Genomic DNA, 16,762 nt, shown 5'->3' with positions numbered 1-16,762 from the left:
GTAGAGTCCTCGGCGTTTCGAATACTCCTCACCTCCGCCGCCAACTATCAGAAAAGGTGCTTTAGAAGTATTCTTTGACATTCTCAAGGACCATGGTCACCTATTTTCATCCCATCTCTGGATCAACATCCTTAAATCTGCAATTTCCTCCATTGTTAACAATCCACGGCATATGCTTGTTGGCCAGGTTTCATCAATGCGTAACTCTCAATATCTAGAAGATAATTCATGGAATTCTGAAACCGATACATTAGCATCAAAATGCTTTGTTGACTTATTTGTCAGGTTTTTCGATGCAATGCGTTCACAGCTTGAAAATGTTGTAGATATTATCACAAGTGTTTTAAGCAGTATGCTAACACAGGGATGGCTGCTTTACTCCATTTGGCTGCTTCAATGCTACCTGTTTTTTGGAACATCATCAAGATCATGCAAAATGTTGAGGTTCCTGATAGAAACCATCCTTATTCTGATGGTGAACAATATTCAGATCATGAATTTATTAACGATGATGAAGGGGAGGGCTAATATGGAAACATCTATCATATGCAATCGTCAGAATGAAGAACCACAAAGTGTTCAACTCCAAATTGTACAGGTAACATTTCTCTCATAATAGCAATATTCTTCTTAGCTGTTCCTTTACATTAGAGGTTTTTCTTGATGTATTGAGTATTGACAGGGTATGCTGGTTAATTTGTTTCCAAGTTAAAGCACATGAAATCTATAACCATTCAATGCTGGAGCATTCTAATGGCATATATAGCTTCAGCATGACTTTTGGGGTCCCAAATTAGTTACATTTATGTTGTTAGCATTGTTCATTTGATATTGACTATAGTATTGCATACTGACTGGGCTTATGTTTTCCTACTATTTGGCTGGGCCATTCAGTAATTATAACCTAAAATCTGTATATAACTGCTTCATCGAGGCCTACCAAATCGGTTTTCCTTGAAAGTCTTAATCGTTTGCTACATATTTATAAATGTATAAATATAATTTCACAAGCCCTCTTGTATTTTCTTTTGTGCTGCCTTGTAATTTGAGTTGTGTGTGGTGTGTGTGTGTGTTTTATGTATGTTATGTGTGTGTGTTGTATGTATTATATTTGTGGGTGTGTCGTGAGTTGTGTGTGTGTTATGAGTTGTGTGTGTGTGTTGTGTGTTGTGTGTGATGTGTGTGTGTGTTGTGTGTTGTTTGTTGTTTGTGTTGTGTGTGTGTCTTGTGTTTGTATGTGTGTGTTGTGACTTGTGTGTGTTGTGTATGTTACGTCTGTGTGTTGTGTGTGTGTTATGAATTCTGTGTGTGATGTGTGTGGGTGTTGTGTGTTGTTTGTTGTGTATATAGTGTGTGTGTTTTATGTGTGTGAGTGTTACGAGTTTTGTGTGTGTGTGCTGTGTGTTGTGTTTGAGTGTAGTTGTGTTATACGTGTTGTGTGTGTGTGGGTATTGTGTGTTGTTTGTTGTGTATATGTGAGTGTGTTATGTGAGTGTGTTGTGTGTATGTGTCTATGTTGTGTGCTATGTGTGAGTTGTGTTTGTGTATGTGTATTGTGAGTTGTTTATATGTTATGAGTTGTGTGTATGTGTTGTGTTATGAGTGTTGTGTGTGGGTGTTGTGTATTATTTGTTGTGTATGTTGTGTGTGTATGTGTGCGGGTATTGTGTTTGTGTATATGTGCTGTGTTATGTGTAAGTGTATGTGTTGGGTATGTTATATGTGTATTTGTTTTGTGTTGTGTGTGTATGTGTATTGTGTATGTCTTTGTGTGTTGTTTTTGTGTGTATTGTTTATTGTGTATGTTGTGTGTGTGTATAGTAGTGTGTGTTGTTATGAGTTTTTGTGTGTATTGTTTATTGTGTATGTTATGTGTGTGTGTGTTGTGTGTGTTATATGTGTATGTGTATTGTGTCTAGTGTGTGTTGTTTATGTTTGTCTTTAGTATGTATTGTTATGAGTTGTGTGTGTGAAGTGTGTATTGTTATGAGTTGTATGTGTGTTGTGAGTTGTGTGTGCTGTGTATGTTATATGTGTGTGTTATGAGTTGTGTGTATGTTGTTAGGATCGAGAGCACTAAGAGGGGGGGGGTGAATTAGTGCAGCGGAAATCTTACAGCGATTAAAAACCAAAAGCTGCGTTCGTTCAAAAACTATTATGATGCAAAAGCAAATTCTCAGTTTGTATCTAAGTGCAGTTTGCGTCTAAGCGCAGATTGCGTCTAAGCGCAGTTTTGCGTCTAAGCGCAGTTTACTTCTAAACTCAGATTTACGTCTAAATGCAGTTTTACGTCTAAACGCAGATTTACGTCTAAACGCAGATTTACGTCTAAACGCAGATTTACGTCTAAACTCAGATTTACGTCTTAAACTCAGATTTACGTCTAAACGCAGATTTATGTCTAAACGCAGTTTTACGTCTAGACGCTGATTTACGTCTAAACTTTGAAACTTGTTTGTATACTCGCAGAAGGCAGTATGCAGTTGAAATTAAGACGTAAACGTGAACTGAGATCTGATGATTGAGCGAGGAAAGCCGATTTACGTCTGAATGCAGTTTTACGTCTAAATGTTGAAACTCGTTCGTAAAATTGTAGAGGACAGTTTGCAGTTATCAATAGGATCAAAATGTAAGTGTAAACTGCAAAGAAGCTCGTTCGTAAAAGCACGGAAGACAGTTCTGCAGAATCAAACGTAAACGTAAACTGTAATGTATGAAAATACGAATTTACGTCTGAATGCAGATTCGGAAGAACAGCACTTAGAACTTGTTCGTGAAAGCGCAGAGAGCAGTAGTAATGAAGGAGGTTTGCAGTAATGATAAAGTGCTCGAAAATAAACGCAAACCAGAGATTTAGAGTGGTTCGGTCAGCCTTGACCTACTCCACTTTTGGCTTCCTCCACCGACGAGGTTGCCGACGTCAACTAGGGGCCTTCCTTCAATAGGCGAAGGCCAAACTGCCCTTTTACAATTTCTCTCCTTTTGACAGGCTCAGGAGACAACCTTTACAGACCTTTCTCTCCTCACTTTACAACTGAAAACTTGAAGAACAGAAGGAGGAGACTTAAAGGCTTTACAACACTTTTGAGCTCTTAGAATCACAGAAAAGATAAAGATTTCGGTGTAGGTCTGTATCTTTTCAGTGCTGAATGGGTGGGGTATTTATAGGCCCCAACCCAATTCAAAATTCGAGCTCAAAACGATCAAATCGATCAAATCCCAGAATTCTGGGATCAGGCGGTTGCACCTCTTGACTGGAGAGGTGGCACCGCCTGGCAGAGCTCGAAAACTGAGCTCAGGCGATTGCTCCTCTCTGCCAGAGCTCGAAGACTGAGCTCGATGGTTGCATCACCTGGCAGAGCTCGAAGACTGAGCTCGGTGGTTGCACCGCCTGGCAGAGCTCGAAGTCAGAGCTCGGTGGTTGCATCACCTGGCAGAGCTCGAAACTGAACTCAGGCTGATGCACCTCTCTGCCAGAGCTCGAAGACTGAGCTCGGTGATTGCATCACCTGGCAGAGCTCGAGACTGAGCTCAGGCTGATGCACCTCTCTGCCTGAGCTCGAAGACTGAGCTCGGTGGTTGCATCGCCTGGCAGAGCTCGAAACTTGAGCTCTGGCGGTGCAACCTCTTGACAGAGGAGGTTGCACCGCCCAGTCTAGCTCGAAGACTGAGCTCTGGGCGGTTGCACCTCCCAGCCTCGCAGCCCTGGCGGTTGCACCTCCTGGCTGGGGCGGTTGCACCTCCCAACCTCACAGCCCTGGCGGTTGCACCTCCTGGTGCAATCAGGGTCCGAATGGTTCGCTCCATTCGGCCCAATTTGAATCTTTTCAGGGGCCCAATTGCCCCAAGATTAAGCTAATGGGATCACCTCCCATTTTCATGCTTAATCATCATGCTAACTACGATTAACTCTAAGACAACTTCTGCAGCTTTGCTCCGATGCGTCAATCGCTTCTTCCGGCGAGTTTCCAGCCAACTTCCGTCGATCATCCGATAAACCCTCGGTGATCCTTCTGCGGACATCCGGCATACTCCTGGACTTTGCGACGATCCACCTGGCGAGTTCCGACGAGCTTCGCTTGGCAAGCTTCTGGACTTCTCGGATCTGTTCTCGCTGAACCTCCGACGACCGTCCGAACTTCCGTCGAACTCTCGAACTCCCAACGTGATCATGATCTTGACTCCGGCGCAACACCTGCTGCTTGTCTTACTCTTATCGTAGTTAATCCTGCACACTTATCTCAACACATAGATTAGATAACAAATGACAATTGACTTCATCATCAAAATCCGAGATTCAACAATCTCCCCCTTTTTGTTGATGACAATCAATTGATAAAGGAGTTGTCCTTAACTCCCCCTATCTATATGCCATAGTTGAGATAAGTCAACTTTGAATTCAAGACCAAAGAATTCAAGTGACGTATTGATAAGTTAGATCAGTTAAACTTATCAATGCTCTCATCATGATGCCCATCATGATGTATCTCTTCAAGAATGATGTCAAGGCATGACATACATCATCAAGTTTGTATGATAGTGTTTGTAACTATTCATCATGTAATAATATAAAGCTACGAAGGACTTTTTACATGATGCACACATTTGAGATTTTCTAGCAAGTTTGCATTTTCTATAGAATATCAAATCAAGATATGATGCAAACTATAGCATATGTTCACATATCTCTTGGTGATGCAAGGATGGCATAACATTGTTTATAGCATCACTCAAGTATTTGCAACTATGACATAGACATGATTATGGCAGTTCAGCTATGACATAGTGTTTATCAATTCATATGTTTCTCCCCCTTTGTCATCAACAAAAAGCATGATAGCATTATCAAGTACATAAAGGAAGTCATGACACATATATCTCTTTATTGTTTTTGCTTGACGGAGGAAAGTCATTTTTCAAAGAGTTTTCATAAGAGTGTACAGGAACATCCCATTTTTAGCATACAAACCGAAAAATGAACTTCTTACATGCATTTGGTTAAAAATATTTGTCACATAATTTGCAACATGTTATTTGATCAAGCGTTGTCAAGGCATGTAATAGTAATAACATCCGAAAAATAATTTTAACTAGTTTAAGTATTTGGACAAATCAACATTCCTAATTCTTTTCTTATGTAATCAAATTGTTCTTCACATAGGGGTTTTGTGAAGATATCAGCCAGTTGATGTTTGGTATCAATAAACTCTATGGTTACATCATGATTAGAGACATGATCTCGTATAAAGTGATGTCTAATATCAATGTGTTTGATTCTTGAGTGTTAAGCTTTTGATGTAGTAACACAATTATTTCAAGTGCAGCATTATATCATATTGCATAGCAAGATTTTTATTTCAGCAAGTGTAGCATTGCATCACATGGTAAGATATCAGCTCGTACGATGCAAATTTTTGTTTGATATCTTGATACATGGCATGATAGCAATCATATTAGTAATAGCAACCATATCAATGTCATACTGCTGACTTATCAACTTACATTGGTATGTTGCTTCATATTTTTCAAGGCATAGGCTTTTAAACCTTTTTAGTTTCAGTGCAAAAACCGAGATAAACAACAAGAGATGTTTGCAAATATGCTTACACAAACAAAGATAACCATATCAGGGTAACATATGTACAGCATATCAGGTAACCATAAAGACAAAGTCCTTCATGAATAACATAAGGAGTTTACAACATGTCATATCAAAAACAGCAGATGTTCATACAAGCTTATTCATGAGGTGGAAGATTAAAGTGCCTAAGTAAAGAGTCAAATTGTCGATGGATTTGCTGCAGCTCGGTTAGGATTTGATCTTGTCGAAGTTCAAGCCGTTCTTGTCTTTGTTCAAATCGGTCCATCCGAATCCCGATATCTTCGATGGATGATGTGTGAGTTTGCTCAACCGGATGTGTTTCCTCAAAGGGACAGATCGGAGGAGATTGGGTACTCCTAAAGACTGGGGTTTCCGGCTCTGGTTCAGGTTCAGGTTCAGGCTGAGGGGGATCAGTTCTTCTAGGCATTCTAACCCAGTTACCGTTTCTATAGTGACATCTTAGTCGGTGAAGTAAATTTTTGTTTATTATGCTGAATCTATCTGCTTTCATTACTTCTTCTTCTAGTGGTATTTGAATGTCGTAAGCTTTCATTATTCTAGTAATTATTCCACCATATGGGAGCATCATATCTTTCGTAGATAATTCTAACATGTTTTGTTGGATCAGATAGCCAAGACAAATGTCACGTCCTTTCATGATTAGGTACATAATTCCTAATTCCAATTGACTCACTTAATCATGATGGTATTGTTTAGGAAGAATTATACTAGTCATGATATGATGAAGTATCTTAGTGTTAAAGGGCAATAGATGTTCACAACTTTTAGGAACAGATTCTATGTTAGGATTGGCAAGGATTGTTCCTAGGGCTTCAACGTAGGATGTTTCAATGGTTTTTTCATCCCATGATCCTTTAAAGTAAAGTCCTATGCTTTTCATGGGAATACCTATCATATCACAAATGAATCTATCAGTGATTGAGATGTGTTGTCCTAAGAGATAGGTTGACATCCTTTCTTCATCATCTATTTGCATGTTGTTGTAAAACAATCTAACTAGTCTAGGATAAATGGGTTCGTTGATCTGCAAAATTGGAAGTAGATTTAGGTTTGCAAACCATTGGATAGTCTCTACATCTCTTAGTTCATTCAGATCTACGTATTTTCCCTTATTGATGCTTCTTAGTTCGAAGGAGAGAAATTTTTCAGCATGGTTTTTTGAATCGAAAAGAGTGAAATCAAACTCTTCTACTAATCTCCTCTTTCCCTTGTCCCTTGAGGATCTTCTAGATCCCATAACTACTGCTGTTTAGAGGGATGATGATAAGCTAAAGTAAATGAAGAACAAAACAGAATTTAAGAGCTTCTTAGAGAGTACCTTTGTGAAATCTTCAAGAGAAGGAAGGATTCTTGATGTTTTGCTCCGAAATGGGAGGTATTTGGAAGGCTTAGAGGAGTGAAATGGGAATGGAGGAGACTTGGAAGAGTAGAGGAGGAAATGGGGGTGAGTTGGGGTCGGTTCCTTAGCCGGCCCTAGTGTGGGTTTAAAGGGCAGAGCTGCTGGCGGTTGCACCTCTGGCTGGAGCGGTGCAACCTCTGGCAACCCGTGATAGCTGGAGGTGCCACCGCCAGCTGGAGAGGTGCCACCGCCTGCAGCCAGTGAGCACCTAAGATGATTTGATTAGGGAGCCTTTGCCTTGAGGAGAGTTTCAGAGCAATTAATGTTTGTTACATGATTTCGTATGAGTTTTTATTTAAGGAAGAAGCTCTTTGTACGATCAAGATAGATCTTTTAACGTGCATACGTATGTTTGTTTGGTATCCCTTTTAAGATCATGACATATTTAGTTTCTACAAGAATTAATTCGTAGATGAACGGGTTTTGAAGATCAGGGGGGTATGTGAATTTGGATATCATATGTTTCTAATAAGGTTGTATTTGTGATTTCACAACTTCCACTTGTTACTTAAGCGTTGCGAGTTCCTTTTTGATTCTTGGTTTATGACCATTGAGAGTCAAGGAGCAGAATATTATTTCTTGCTCCGGCCTAGACTTTTAATGTTTTTATAGGAAGGGATGATCTTTAGGAACCCATTTGCTTTTGGGTGCCTCATAAATAGATCTACATTTTCTATCATGTTGCATAGAGTTTATCATGGTTCCTTTAGGAACCCAACTTAATTTGTTTGGACTTATTTTCTTGAAGGGACAACAATGTGTCTTGTGTCCAAACTTGCAACAAAAGTTGCACTTGGTTTGGTGTTGAACATGTACGATGGAGCCTTTTATGAAGGTAGTTGGATTTTGGTGAGGACTCCTCACAAATCCAATCCCACTTCTTTTGGGAGCATGACCCTTGTTTGTAAGGATCATGTTTAATGACTTGCTACCAACCTCGAATTTCTTCAAGGTGTCCTTAAGTAGCAAGTTTTCTTTTTGTATAGTTTCTAAATCATGACATTTGATACATGAATTTAAACTATCATGATGTTCGACTTTTAACTTATCAAACTCACAAGTAAGATTATCATGTATCTTTTTTAGCAACTTGTATTTTCTATTTATAACTTTGCATTCATCAAATAAATCATGGAAGGCATTTAATAATTCATCGAAAGATAAATCAGCATCTAATAAATTCGTTACCTCCTCTTCGATGGCCATAAAGGCGTAATGAGCAACTTGCTCGGTGTTGGACTCTTCTTCTTCAGATGCGCTTGCGTCATCCCATGTTGCTTGAAGAGCCTTCTTCTTTGATGTTCTTCTTTTGACTTGGGGACAATCATTCTTGTAGTGTCCCGGCTTTTTACATTCGTAGCAGATCACTTGGTCCTTCTTGGGTTCAAGTTTATTTTTCGCATCGTTTTTAAACTTGTTTCTTTTGAAGAATTTCTTAAACTTTCTTGTCAAAAGTGCCAAGTCATCATCACAGTCCTCATCACTTGAGTTTTCTCTCAAGTGGCATTCAGAAGTTTTAAGTGCCATATCCTTCCTGTTCTTTGGAAGGATGTCTTCTTGCTCTTCATGAGCTTTGCAAGTCATTTCGTAGGTCATTAATGACCCGATTAGTTCTTCAAGAGGGAAGTTGCGCAGATCCTTTGCCTCTTGAATGGCAGTGACTTTAGGATCCCAACTTTTAGGAAGGGATCTTAGTATTTTATTTACGAGTTCAAAATCCGAAAAACTTTTTCCGAGTCCTTTTAGACCGTTGACGACATCCGTGAAACGGGTAAACATGTCGCCAATGGTTTCACTCGGTTTCATTCGGAAAAGTTCAAAAGAATGCAGCAACAGATTGATTTTTGACTCTTTCACTCTACTTGTGCCCTCGTGGGTCACTTCAAGTGTGTGCCAAATATCAAAAGCAGTTTCGCAAGTTGAAACACGATTAAACTCGTTTTTATCAAGTGCGCAAAATAAGGCATTCATAGCCTTTGCATTAAGAGCGAAAGCCTTCTTTTCCAACTCATTCCAATCGATCATTGGAAGAGAAGACTTTGAAAATCCGTTTTCAACAAGGTTCCACAGTTCAAAATCCATAGAAATAAGAAAGATCCTCATTCGGGTCTTCCAGTAAGTGTAGTCCGTTCCACTGAACATGGGTGGACGTGTAATCGAATGCCCCTCTTGGTTTCCGGCGTATGCCATCTCTCTTGGGTTTTAATCCTTTAGAGAGTTAACCTTGCTCTGATACCAATTGTTAGGATCGAGAGCACTAAGAGGGGGGGGGTGAATTAGTGCAGCGGAAATCTTACAGCGATTAAAAACCAAAAGCTGCGTTCGTTCAAAAACTATTATGATGCAAAAGCAAATTCTCAGTTTGTATCTAAGTGCAGTTTGCGTCTAAGCGCAGATTGCGTCTAAGCGCAGTTTTGCGTCTAAGCGCAGTTTACGTCTAAACTCAGATTTACGTCTAAATGCAGTTTTACGTCTAAACACAGATTTACGTCTAAACGCAGATTTACGTCTAAACGCAGATTTACGTCTAAACGCAGTTTTACGTCTAAACGCAGATTTACGTCTAAACTCAGATTTACGTCTTAAACTCAGATTTACGTCTAAACGCAGATTTACGTCTAAACGCAGTTTTACGTCTAGACGCTGATTTACGTCTAAACTTTGAAACTTGTTTGTATACTCGCAGAAGGCAGTATGCAGTTGAAATCAAGACGTAAACGTGAACTGAGATCTGATGATTGAGCGAGGAAAGCCGATTTACGTCTGAATGCAGTTTTACGTCTAAATGTTGAAACTCGTTCGTAAAATTGTAGAGGACAGTTTGCAGTTATCAATAGGATCAAAATGTAAGTGTAAACTGCAAAGAAGCTCGTTCGTAAAAGCACGGAAGATAGTTCTGCAGAATCAAACGTAAACGTAAACTGTAATGTATGAAAATACGAATTTACGTCTGAATGCAGATTCGGAAGAACAGCACTTAGAACTTGTTCGTGAAAGCGCAGAGAGCAGTAGTAATGAAGGAGGTTTGCAGTAATGATAAAGTGCTCGAAAATAAACGCAAACCAGAGATTTAGAGTGGTTCGGTCAGCCTTGACCTACTCCACTTTTGGCTTCCTCCACCGACGAGGTTGCCGACGTCAACTAGGGGCCTTCCTTCAATAGGCGAAGGCCAAACTGCCCTTTTACAATTTCTCTCCTTTTGACAGGCTCAGGAGACAACCTTTACAGACCTTTCTCTCCTCACTTTACAACTGAAAACTTGAAGAACAGAAGGAGGAGACTTAAAGGCTTTACAACACTTTTGAGCTCTTAGAATCACAGAAAAGATAAAGATTTCGGTGTAGGTCTGTATCTTTTCAGTGCTGAATGGGTGGGGTATTTATAGGCCCCAACCCAATTCAAAATTCGAGCTCAAAACGATCAAATCGATCAAATCCCAGAATTCTGGGATCAGGCGGTTGCACCTCTTGACTGGAGAGGTGGCACCGCTTGGCAGAGCTCGAAGACTGAGCTCAGGCGATTGCTCCTCTCTGCCAGAGCTCGAAGACTGAGCTCGATGGTTGCATCACCTGGCAGAGCTCGAAGACTGAGCTCGGTGGTTGCACCGCCTGGCAGAGCTCGAAGTCAGAGCTCGGTGGTTGCATCACCTGGCAGAGCTCGAAACTGAGCTCAGGCTGATGCACCTCTCTGCCAGAGCTCGAAGACTGAGCTCGGTGATTGCATCACCTGGCAGAGCTCGAGACTGAGCTCAGGCTGATGCACCTCTCTGCCTGAGCTCGAAGACTGAGCTCGGTGGTTGCATCGCCTGGCAGAGCTCGAAACTTGAGCTCTGGCGGTGCAACCTCTTGACAGAGGAGGTTGCACCGCCCAGTCTAGCTCGAAGACTGAGCTCTGGGCGGTTGCACCTCTTGGCTGGGGCGGTTGCACCTCCCAGCCTCGCAGCCCTGGCGGTTGCACCTCCTGGCTGGGGCGGTTGCACCTCCCAACCTCACAGCCCTGGCGGTTGCACCTCTTGGTGCAATCAGGGTCCGAATGGTTCGCTCCATTCGGCCCAATTTGAATCTTTTCAGGGGCCCAATTGCCCCAAGATTAAGCTAATGGGATCACCTCCCATTTTCATGCTTAATCATCATGCTAACTACGATTAACTCTAAGACAACTTCTGCAGCTTTGCTCCGATGCGTCAATCGCTTCTTCCGGCGAGTTTCCAGCCAACTTCCGTCGATCATCCGATAAACCCTCGGTGATCCTTCTGCGGACATCCGGCATACTCCTGGACTTTGCGACGATCCACTTGGCGAGTTCCGACGAGCTTCGCTTGGCAAGCTTCTGGACTTCTCGGATCTGTTCTCGCTGAACCTCCGACGACCGTCCGAACTTCCGTCGAACTCTCGAACTCCCAACGTGATCATGATCTTGACTCCGGCGCAACACCTGCTGCTTGTCTTACTCTTATCGTAGTTAATCCTGCACACTTATCTCAACACATAGATTAGATAACAAATGACAATTGACTTCATCATCAAAATCCGAGATTCAACATATGTGTGTGTGTTGTGTGTATGTTATATGTGTGTTGTTATGAGTTGTGTTTGTGTGTTGTGTATGTTGTGTATGTGTTGTGTGTAGTGTGTATATGTGTGTGTGGTGTATGTTATGTGTGTGTGTTGTGTGGTGTTATTTGTGTGTGTTTTTCGTTGTGTGTATGTGTGTGTATTTTGTATATTATATGTTGTGTGTATATGTTATGAGTTTTGTGTATATGTGTCTATGTTGTGTATGTTATGTGTGTGTATGTTTTGTGTTGTGCGATGTTTGTGTTGATTGTGTTATGTTTGTGTATTATGTGTGTGTGTCTTTTTGTGTTGTGCATTGTTTGCGTTGTTTGTTATTTTTTGTGTAGTATTTATTGTGTATGTTAAGTGTGTGTGTTGTTATGAGTTGTGTAAGTGTTGTTTGTATATATTATGTGTGTGTGTATTGTGTGTGTTATGAGTTGTGTTGTGTATTTTATGTGTGTGTGTTGTTATGAGTTGTGTTTATGTTATGTGTGTGTGTAGTGTGTTGTTTGTGTGTTGTGTGTGTTGTTTGTGTGTATGTTATGTGTGTAGTATGTGTTATTATGAGTTGTGTGTATGTGTGTTATTATGAGTTGTGTGTATGTGTGTGTGTAGTGTGTTATTATGAGTTGTGTGTATGTGTATGTTATGAGTTGCGTGTGTATGTATGTGTGTACTGTGTATGTTTTATGTGTGTGTATTGTTATGTGTGTGAGTGTGTTGTGTATGTTGTGTTTGTGTGTTACGTATAGTGTGTCTGTTGAGTTGTGTGTTTTGTGTGTTATGTGTGTGTAGTGTGTATTGTTATGAGTTATGAGTGTATGTGTGTGTTGTATATGTTATGTGTGTGTTGTTTGTGTACTGTGTGTTATGTGCGTAGTGTGTGTTGTTTGTGTGTGTGTTATGAGTTGTGTGTGTATGTGTGTGTTGTTTGTGTGTGTGGTGTATTATATAGTTACGTATGTATGTATGTGTTTTTTATATATTATGTGTGTGTGTGCAGTGTAAGTTGTTTGTATGTGTGTATATTATGTGTGTGTTGTGTATGTTATGAGTTGTGTGTGTAGTTTGTGTTGTTTGTGTGTTGTGTATGTTATGAGTTGTGTGTATTGTGTATGTTTTGTGTGTATTGATATGAGTTGTGTGTTGTGTATGTTGTGTGTGTTTGTGTGTTGTGTATATGTGTGTGTTGTTTGTGTGTGTAAGTTGCGTGTGTATGTTTGTGTTTTGTATATGTTATGTGTGTGTAGTGTGTTGTGTTTTATTTGTGTGTGTTATGTGCGTTGTGTGTGTGTGTTTTGTATATTATATGTTGTGTGTGTGTTGTGTACGTGTCTATGTTATGAGTTTTGTGTTTGTTGTGTGTAGTGTGTGTTGTGTATGTTATGTGTGTGTATTGTGTGTGTTATATGTTATGTGTGTGTGTTATGAGTTGTGTGTGCATATGTTGTTATTAGTTGTGTGTGTGTGGTGTGTGTGTAGTGTATTGTTTGTGTGTTGTGTGTGTGTAGTAGTGTGTGTTATAAGTTGTGTGTGTATTGTGTTATGAGTTATGTGTGTATTGTTTGTGTGTATATGTTGTGTGTGTGTTGTTTGTGTGTATGTTATGAGTTGTGTGTGTAGTGAGTGTATTGTGTGTGTGTAGTGTGTGTTATAAGTTGTGTGTTGTGTATATTGTTTGTGTGTATATATTACGTGTGTGTGTTGTGTATGTTTTGTTTGTGTGTGTTGTTGTTATAAGTTGTGTATGTTGTGTGTGTGTGTTGTGTGTAGTGTGTGTTGTGTATGTTATGTGTGTGTGTGTTATGTGTAGTGTGAGTTGTGTGTATTTGTGTGTTGTTTGTATGTGTGGTGTGTGTTATAAGTTGCATATATACGTATGTGTTTTGTATATGTTTTGTGTGTGTATATATGTTATTTGTATGTGTGTATTGTGTTTAGTTGTATATGTTATATTCGTTGTATATGTTATGTGTGTTGTGTATGTTGTGTGTGTAGTGTGTATTGTTATGAGTTATGTATGTTTTGTGTGTTGTGTATGTTATGTATATAGTGTGTAGTGTGTGTTGTTGTGAGTTATGTATGTTTTGTATATAATGTGTATTGTTATGAGTTATGTTTATACATGTTTGTGTGTTGTGTGTGTAGTATGTGTTGGTTGTGTGTTGTGTGTATTATGAGTTGTGTGTGTATGTGGTGTGTGTTATAAGTTGCATATGTATGTGTGTGTGTTAGTGTATGTTATTTGTATGTGTGTTATGAGTTGTGTGTTGTGTATCTGTGTGTTATGAGTTTGTGTATGTGTGTGTAGTGTATTGTATGAGTTATATATGAAAATAAGATATTAAAATTTAGAAAGGAATATATGTTAATGCCAAACTTGAAAGTATATAGACATGTAAAGCCACATATAAAAAAAAAAATATTGGAATTTAGTATTATTTGAATTTGTATGCGGATTCGGATTCGTTTAACCCAATACCTGATCCGTTTGCTCACCCAATTAGTCTCTCTTCGTTACATTAGCCTATCTTGTGGATCGAAGTCGGTGTCCAATAAGATCATAGGTGTTTATACACATCGATTAACGGTTGAGATGCTTTCAGCCAATGGATCTCATCCGTTAGATCGATGTGGACAAACATGGGAAAACAAAACCGGAGGGTACGATTTAGGACCTGCTTGGAGCAATCGGCGCCAAGAGCGGCGTCCGCAGGCTCCTCCTCCTCCTCCTCGATTTCTCCGGCCACTTCTTGGCCTCCGCCGCCACCTTCGTAGAGTCCCCGGCGTTTCGAATACTCCTCTCCTCCGTTGTCCCCGACGACGCGCCAGCGGTGCTCCGGAAGTCCGATCACGGTGGAGGGTGAAGAGTTCCGCACAACCCCGCCGGAACCTTGAGAAGAGATAGGCAGTTTCTGCTCATATTTTGCTTGAAGGTGACAGAGATAGCATATACGCACCGTGGTAGCTCGCGAGCTCCGTTTATAATCTCGTGATCCGAAACGCCTACTCTAAAATCCTCAAAACCCCTTCTTTCTTTGGCGGCGCCTCTTCGCCACCGATGGAAGTGGTGATCGCCTCCTCCCCGGTGGACGTCGGCATCGGTTGTTGGGACCTACGCTCGGGCTCCGAGCAGCTCCGGTACCGCTCGTGCTCCTCCGCTCCACATGGCCTCCTCTCCATAGCCGGCCGCTTTCTCGCTTCCTCGCCGCTCCGCGATTCCCCTTCCTCCGCCTCTTGCCCCATTTTCTTCTGGTCCTGGGATAAGGTGAGTCCTAATCCGAACCTTTCTTCCACATCTCCACTTCACGCCCTGGTTCATACTCGTGTTGGATAAACGATCTCATTCTCGCTCTATGTTTCAGCCTCAGGTGGAAGTTAGGAGCTTCCCGGCTGAGCCGATTGGACCGCTTGTTTCCAATTCAGAAGGCACTTACATCATGGGAGGAGGACCATCCGGCATCATCTACCAATGGGAGGTAATCTTTTGCTTTTCCACTTCTGATTTCTTAGGCAAGATTTGCTTTTTCTGTCTGTCTTCTCTTTAAGACACTGGTATGAGAATTTTCCGTCTGCTTGGGACTCAAAATTTTGATGCACGACTTTTGGTCCGTGTGTCCAAATCTGTTCTTGATTCTCTCATCCACCTTGTTTAAAGTCAAAGGGGCCGTATTTTGTAGTCTTGTCTTCGTGTTCTCCCCCACTTGACCCCGCATTGTAACGGACAAACTTCTAAACAAGATGTTGGATGTAATGCTTATGTCTGTCCGTTGTCTTTTGGCATGTTCATGCCTTGTATTGCAGGTAGAGGGGCGGCCGAAGGCTTATAAGTCCCATTTTAGTTGGGTTGGTGGCCTCTTTAGGCTTGTAAATAAATGTTGTATCATGTGAACACGTTCGAGAGCTTTTCGGTCTGTAATGGATCATTTTACCCTTTGTTGTGCAACTATTCAGAGCTTGTAAAGTCTGTTTGTAATTTGCATTGTCTATGAAGTGTTTTTCGGACATGTTTGCTTGTGGATCCCGATTGAGGCGTTCTCTTTAACCCGTTCTCTCTTTTGTTGGTCCTAAGGGACAATGGGAGGCTTCGGGGAGGCTGACCTTTGCGGACGGACGCGCGAGGGTGCCGCACGCCTTAGGCAAAACCAGCTAAGGTCGTGACATTATGGTATCAGAGCGGGACAAGCACTCATAGAAACACTTGACATGCAAATGTGGGGGACCTAGCGGGGCTGCATTGAGGGCAGTCAGCAACGCGGGACCGTTTGAGGGAAAACGGGCATGGAGATGTAGGGAAAAGAGTCGCTCAGAGGAGCGAGCATCTGAGATTGGCATTCAGAGGAATGGCCAACCCTTCGCGCAAGAGGCACCACGAGAACAGGCAAGCTTGGAAGAATGCGGAGCGCACAAAGGTTGGGATGGCTGAGTTTGAGCTACGGCTCAACGTTGACAACCATACTTGATGGTGCTCTAGGCAGGCGAGGCGCTTGACAAGAATGAGACCATCCAAGGTGGAATGAGTTGCCCAACGACCAAAAGAGTTATGCAAAGCTCACAGAGGTGAGGGGAATTGCTAACTCGAAGAATTTGGTACTCATGCATGGGCTTGTATGCGGACGATGGAATGTTCGTGGCCATCCCAAAGCGGCCGAGACTCGGCGCCAATGGAGCATTAAAACTTTCTCTTCGGCATGCAAAGGATACGTCCGTAGAAGGCTGAAGTGTGCAACGAGTTCAGCATGTTGCTAGGCCTTGAGAGGTGCAGTGGTGGCTGTATTGACGTGGAGGCGCAATCTAGCAAGTGCGTTTGCAAGAGGCAGAACAATGCACAGTTTGTTCAGCAGATCGGAGTAGTCCAAGGGGATGGTGGTCTCCGAAACGAAGAGAGATGTTGCTCCAACGGGACAGTTATCTAGGAGGGATAAGTCTCGGCACTCCAGAGGGAGAATCATGTGAAACGAACTTCACATGTTGAGGAGATGGAACTCACAAACAACAACTTCACGAAGCTCGATGGACCGAGCAAGCGGCGAGGAGTTGTCGCTTGATCTCGCTCGAGAGAATGCATTGGTGGATACATTGCGAGATCAAGTGGGGGAGCGACCTGAAGCAACTTAAATGAAGGCACACTTAGAGTCGATATGGAGATCGGACTCAAAGGAGGGCTGACCCGTGAAATGG

The 16,762-nt window shown here is 41.6% G+C and overlaps 1 protein-coding gene across 1 annotated transcript; it reads left to right on the top strand.

Annotated features, from left to right (window-relative positions):
• Window positions 1-14,178: 14,178 nt before the first annotated feature.
• On the top strand, window positions 14,179-15,588 carry LOC135639779 (protein ROOT INITIATION DEFECTIVE 3-like). The gene is made up of 3 exons (XM_065153684.1): window positions 14,179-14,849; window positions 14,947-15,060; window positions 15,386-15,588. The coding sequence occupies exons 1-3, from the start codon at window positions 14,643-14,645 to the stop codon at window positions 15,470-15,472; spliced, it is 408 nt and encodes a 135-aa protein (XP_065009756.1). The 5' UTR covers window positions 14,179-14,642; the 3' UTR covers window positions 15,473-15,588.
• Window positions 15,589-16,762: the final 1,174 nt, after the last annotated feature.

Source organism: Musa acuminata, chromosome BXJ1-4, assembly GCF_036884655.1.
Source record: "Musa acuminata AAA Group cultivar baxijiao chromosome BXJ1-4, Cavendish_Baxijiao_AAA, whole genome shotgun sequence".
NCBI classification, from domain to species: domain Eukaryota; kingdom Viridiplantae; phylum Streptophyta; class Magnoliopsida; order Zingiberales; family Musaceae; genus Musa; species Musa acuminata.
This window is presented reverse-complemented; position numbering and strand designations above follow the sequence as displayed.